The sequence below is a fragment of the Myotis nattereri genome (genome assembly GCF_964212035.1).
Source record: "Myotis nattereri genome assembly, chromosome: 16".
Classification (NCBI taxonomy): Eukaryota; Metazoa; Chordata; class Mammalia; order Chiroptera; family Vespertilionidae; genus Myotis; species Myotis nattereri.
In genome coordinates, this window is record NC_138091.1 from 17805439 (window position 1) to 17812150 (window position 6712).

Here is a 6712-nt window from a genome sequence, read left to right on the forward strand (position 1 = left end):
CCAGAAAAGGGAGCACACAGTGACTGGGGTTGTAATTTGTTGAGGGAACTGACACATTAGTTTGCATATCCATTGCCTATAGCTGGGCAGGGCATCTTTGGAGAAACAATAATTATTATCCCTTACTTAAAAAAAAATATTCTCATGCTCAGAGAGATAGCAGTTCTGAATCGTTTATCCTAGATACTGGCCCCAGAGGATTTCTCCTTTAGTCCAAGAAGAGAAAAGAAGGTAGTGACACTGGAGACCTTATCATGTCAGTGCCCGCTTCCCTGTGATCACCTGCCAGAGGGCACCCTGCACATCGGGGTTCCGGAGACTGTAGATGACTGGGTTCAGCATGGGGTTGATGACAGTGTTAAAAATTCCAACAGCTTTATCCTTATCTGAAATCTTGGTTGAGCCTAGTCGCATGTAATTAAAAACACCAGAACCATAGAATATGGCAACCACAGTGAGATGGGAGCCACATGTGGAGAAGGCCTTCTTCCTGCCCTCCACTGAGCGGATCCGTAGCACTGCAGCTGCCACGTGAGCATAAGAGGTGACAATGAGAGCCATGGGTGTACCTGCCATTATGAAACCAACAGCAAAGAGCAGCAGCTCATTGAGTTGGGTGCTGGAGCAAGAGAGCTGGAAGAGCTGTGGCAGGTCACAGTAGAAGTGATTGATCACATTGGGACCACAGAAGTTGAGTGTGGATATGGCCACAGTGTGGGTCAGTGCATTGGTGAAGGCACAAGCCCAGGACACAGCCACCAGGATCTTCTGGACCATCTGGCTCATGCGGGCGCTATAGGTGAGGGGCTGGCAGATGGCCAGAAACCGGTCATAGGCCATGGCTGTCAATAGGAAGCAGTCCACACCAACCAGGAGATGGAAGAAGGAAACCTGTGTGAGGCAGGCTCCATAGGGAACTGCATGCTTGTGGGACAAGAGACGACTCAACATTGAGGGAACAGTGACTGTGATGCACCCAATGTCCAGCACTGATAGGTTCCCCAAGAAGAAGTACATGGGGGTGTGGAGTTTGGGCTCCACCAAGATGGCAGCCAGGATGCTGAGGTTGCCCCCAACTGTGAGCAGGTAGGCAAAGAGGAAGAGCACAAAGACAAGTGGTAGGAACCCCGGTGTGTCCACCAAGCCCAGCAGGATGAATTCAGTAACAGCTGTTCCATTGGCCCCAGATTTTGGCTGCATTAGTTCCTGCAAGGAAACATCCAAGGAGATAAAGAATCATTCTTCTTGATATATTTATTCAAAAAGAAGAAAATAGACTCCTTTCTATGTGTTGAGCCCTCTATTTAGTCCCACCTCTCCAAGGAATGACTTTCTTATTCCCAAGGACACACCACGACTTTTAACTCTCTCAACATTCACCTCAGTAGCTTTTCTTCATTCTCAGGTATATGGACAGGTGACATCATCACTCTAGACCTCCCTCCCTGTCTTAAGTGAAAGAATCTATTTGTAGAGATTTGAAGGACAAAACCCTTGGGAAAAATAAATACGTAGAAAGTATATATTTTATTTAAACATAGCAGAGTAAATCTGGAAATTTCTCTCCTCAAATCTCATCTCTTCCCAAGACAAACAAAACGAGAATAAAAATATAGATTCTATCTTCAAAGAAATTGGTAAATATCCAAAACTTTTAATGCACAAATTAGTTCAGAGGACTTCAAGAATAGTGGACATAAAATAGAGTGGCAGAAAGAATAAAATCCATGACCATAGAAAAGTCTAGACAAGTACAATTCTCCATAGAAAAAGCGCACTCACTAGGGAATAAAACCAAAAGCCCTTCTTTGCCATAATGGGAGTAGGATGCATAGTATGGCATCATTACCTCTGTGATCCTGAGTTGGATTCAAGAAGCAGGGGAGAGCTAAATGACAAATCTCACAGGCAAGCTGTATTTGACGGCTGTAGACAAAACATAAAGCTGGGGTGAGGGATAAAGAAAACAGTGCCTGTTACCTATCTACATTGATTACAGACAGGGAAATGCTAAAGTAACTCACCCCTATTATGTGCCAGAAGACACAATAGTTATGCAAATGAATGCTTTCAGTCTGGTATTGATACATACAGCCAAAAGTGCAGGATTTCAGGCAGAAATAAAATAATAGCTAGTGGATTTTATTGACTTTTATAATAGACTTAATTTGACAGAAAAGTAAGGCTCTAAGAGACTTTAATATAATTAATTATTCAAGAGGTAGAACTGATATGCTCACCTTTTCTAAGTGCCCATGAAACATTCACCCTCCCCAAAGAGCATATGTAAACTAGAAATTCAGCAAATTCTAAAAGAATAAATAATTCATACAATAATATTTAATCACAATCCAATTTGAAGAAAAATGATTTTTACAAATAAATCCTAATATTTTTTAAAAATTTAAGAAACAGGTGGACCAAAGAGGGAAACAAAACTAACAATAAATAATATTTGTGGGAGGAAAAGGGGAGATAGTGAAATCAACACACACCAGGATCAAGGGTTATCACTAAATCAATGTTCAGAAGAAAATTTATAACCTTAAATAAATATATAAAAAAACAAAAAGAAAGAACATTGCTTAAATAATCATATCAAGAAATTAGAAAAACGATAAGAAATGGGAGAGGTTGGTAAAAGGGTGCAAACTTTTAGTTAAAAGAAGAATGAAGTTTAAGGATCTAATGTATATGATGGTGACTATGGTTAATAATATGGTTAATAATATTGCATTGCATCATTGAAATTTGCTAAGAGAACTTCAATGTTCTCACCAAAAAAAAGTAACTATACGAGGTGACGTATGTGCTAATTCAATTGTAGGGATCCTTTCAAATGTAATCATCATGTATGTTCACTTCAAACATATTACAATTTTATTGTCAGTTACATTTCAAAAAAGCTGAGAAAAAAAGTTAAAATAAAACAACATTTTATAAGCTCTAAAAAAAAATGACAAGTCCAGGAATAGACTTAAGGTAATGTAGGAATTTAATCCATGATGTAAGTGGCATCTTAAATGAATGGGAAAATGTATTATGCAATAAATTCTATGAATAGAAGCAATAACATAGCTATCCTGGAAAAACGTAAGTTGTATACATACCTCATATATTTTGCAAAAATAAAATTCTAAATGGATCAAATATTTAAATACAAAATTAAAATTGTTGGGGGAAATGTGGAATTTTAATAGTGTAAGGATGACTCAAAAAATAGAAAAAAACTGAAAAATAACCAAAATTGACTAATCTATAAAAATTTCAAAATTCCAGCAATTGAGCTAAGCTGGATTACATTTCCCAAATTCCATTCTCTGTATGCTTCCAGGTTAGGATTGGCCACAGGGGAATTTGCATGGTAGTTATCAGATAGAATTGAAAAGGAAAAAGGGGGCCCAGCTGGTGTGGCTCAGAGATTGAGCATCAACCTATGACTCAGGAGGTCAGCGTTCGATTCCCCATCAGGGCACATGCCTGGGTTGCTGGCTAGATCCCCAAAGTGGGACATACAGGAGGCGGCCAGACAATGATTCCCTTGCATCGTCGATGTGCCTATCTCTCTCTCCATCTCCCTTCCTCTCCGAAGTCAATAAAAATCTTTTTTAAGGGAAATTTGGCAATATTTTTCAAAATTACAAAAGTGTTTTTCCTTTTACCCAGAAATTCCACTTCTGAGAATTTATCCAACAGAGATATGGGCACATGTGAAAAGTGCCATATGTGTGAGGCTGTTTGTTGCAGCACTGTTTGTAATAGCAAATCACTGAAATAACCTATCTGTTCATTATTAGAGGACTGGCTAAATTCATAATGGTATATCCTTACAAAGGAATACTATGCAGCTGTAGAAAACAGCTCTGTCTGTGCTGATGTGAAAGATATCAAAGCCATATTATTAAATGTAAAATATAACTTGTAGACTGAATACTGTATGCTTTGGTTTTCATTGAAAAGGAGGAAAAGAACACACACATGCACACTGATATAGTATAGTATAGTATGATATAATAAAATATAATATGAATTTTTATTTGTAAATATATATTCAGAAGAATACTCGAGACACTGGAAGTATTGGTCTTCTCTGGGGAAGAAGACTGAGTAGGTGGGAGACAGAGTGATAGAATGAATGAGTAAACAATATATTAGAAAAACAAAAGAAAAGTAAATCCATTTAAATAAGCCAATAAACTGATATCTGGGCAAGTAAGTATAAGCAAGAAAAAAAATGGGTAAATGCAAGCAATCATATAGAAAATATTACAGCCAGAGAAACACTAGAAAAAAAATAAATTTTAAGAGAATACTCCCTATAACTCTATATTACTTAAATAAAAAATTTAAGTAAATAGGCACAATTATAGAAAAATGTAAATTAAAATATATTTTAAGTAATCTTAAAATGCAAATTAAACAGAGAAAAAAATATCAAAAAATAATTACTCTAGTAACAATCTCTAGGCTCACAAAACTGTTGAAAGAAATTTTGTTTAAACTTTAATGAATAAAATATCCTCATGCTATATAAACTTCCCTGCAGCAGAAAAATATTAAGCACCCCAATACTGCAAAACCATACAACATAATATCATTTTAATATTAACACAAAAACACTCAATATTCACACTCTCACTCACAGAGAAACAAGGCTTGAAGGAAAGACCAAAATGTATCCGTGATTTGAGCAATAATACAGTTGATTTTTATTATCTTCCTTCTAATCTTCTCCACTTTCTGATGTGTCTACAATGAATATCGTTTATTCTAATAATATTTTATAAAATACCACCTCCTGTGCATGATCAAGACATGCCTATTAAGTGCCACATCACAATAAACTAACTGAACAAAAGAGAAACCAGAAACCACTTCTCCTGTGATTTCTACTGCACAGGCTGCCCCAGTATCTTTAATACTGTGACAGACTTTCCTGGGAGCGTTCCCTGATAATAATCATAGCTAACAGTTCCCAAGACACTGACTCTGGACTAGGCACCCTGAACAGGTCTAAGTGCTTTGCATGTATGAACTCATTTATTCCATTCCTATTAGATGCATACCATTTTTAATCCCTGTTTAAGTCACATAAGTCACATAAAGCAAGTGGCAGAGGCAGGATTTTAACCCATGTCGTCTGACTCCAGAGCCTGCCCTTAACCTTTACACATACCGCTGCTCTAAGCAAACCAAGGTATCTCAAGGATCATAAGGCCATGTCCTTCTCCTGCAATTCTCTCGAAATCTATTTCTTATGACTCAAAGACCCAGTCCCACCGTCAGTGTAGCTGTGCCCTTTTAGATTCCAGTCTGCAGTAGCTGAAGTCCAGATGAGTGCCTTGGGTAGGTCACTGTCACAGCCAGAAGCTGCCCCTTAATTTCCCTTTTTGTCTTAACCCATGTCATCAGATTGCAAACTTTGTGACTTCCTATATCCCCATCTTTGCTCAGGCTATCTCCTCTATATAGAATGTCCTTGTTCCAACATCACATGGTCAAAGTTTTTAAAACTCAGCGCAAATGCTCCCTCCTCCAGAAATGCCTCCCTGATCTGTGCCCATCTTAAAGTGATAGTTACATCGTCAACATTCCAGCTGCACTTTGTCTTCTATGTGGCACTCACCACTTCACCTTCTGGCCCTATCAGTTAGTCATTCAGGGTACTCCTACAGTCCGTTTTAGGTAAGATTCAAGACTGATTCAACTTTGAGAGCTATATGCACAAATTCATTTTAGCTATGTTCCGTTCATGGATAAGTTAATATATTCTGACAAAGAGGGCATCGTTGTGGCCTACAGGAGTTGGTCTTAGGGAACTAACTGGTCAGGCTGCCTAGTAAGGACTGGGTTCTGAGCATGGAAGTCAAACACTGAATTTCACCTCACTCACCGCTAACAGAATAAATAAAAACAACAAGCTTTCATCTAAAAGAGAGAGAACTGATAAAGATGCCTGAAGGAGGAACCCCAATCTCTGGGTCAAAGTCCCCGCTCTTCCTGATATGTCATCCTGAGCAAGTCTCTGATTTTTGCTTATGAGACCTTGGTGGCTCCATCTGTAAAACCAGGAAGTTTGACTACTCAAGTCCCTTCCCTCTTACATGGGAGCAGAGGGAGGGCCACGAAAGAACTCACCTTGCATTGGCACAGAGGTCAGTGGGGTTTTATGAAAAGGGATGTAAAGGGGGCGAGAATCTGCCCAAGCTCCGTCAGCTACTCAGGAGGCAGATAAGGAGCCATATATATGGAAATGAGATAAAGAGAGGCTGAGACCATTTCTGACATGGACTTCTCCACCATAGTATTATCCTTGTGGGACCTCAAAATTAGCCCAAGAAGGGGGAGGAGAATAGGGGGAGAGCTAAGGACAGGAGATAATACAAGCCCTAATTAATACTACAGCAGCCAAGCAGTGGGGTCTCATGACTCTGGTGATTTAGAAATTCTCCAAACATTCCGACCCCCCCTTTCCATATTAATCTTCAGGGATAATTTGGGCAGTTACTGTAATAACTCTACTTAATGCCTAGGACATAGGGGAGTTGTTTGTCACCCAGGGAACTTGGCTCTCTCAGATGTGTAGTCCAAATAGGACCTGTGGACAGAGACAAGCTGACTTCTGAAGCTGGAGATGAGGGAGAAACCCAAGAAAGGAGGCAGAAACTGGAGAAGCCTTTTCAAATGTCAAATTCTTAATGAATTCTCGGGA

General features: G+C 39.0%; 1 protein-coding gene across 1 annotated transcript; it reads right to left on the bottom strand.

Moving 5' to 3' along the window:
• Positions 1-252: 252 nt before the first annotated feature.
• LOC308532927 (olfactory receptor 3A1) lies at positions 253-1209 on the bottom strand (the record flags this gene model as incomplete). Its single annotated transcript, XM_081110612.1, has 1 exon — positions 253-1209. The coding sequence occupies exon 1, from the start codon at positions 1198-1200 to the stop codon at positions 253-255; it is 948 nt and encodes a 315-aa protein (XP_080966738.1). The 5' UTR covers positions 1201-1209.
• Positions 1210-6712: the final 5503 nt, after the last annotated feature.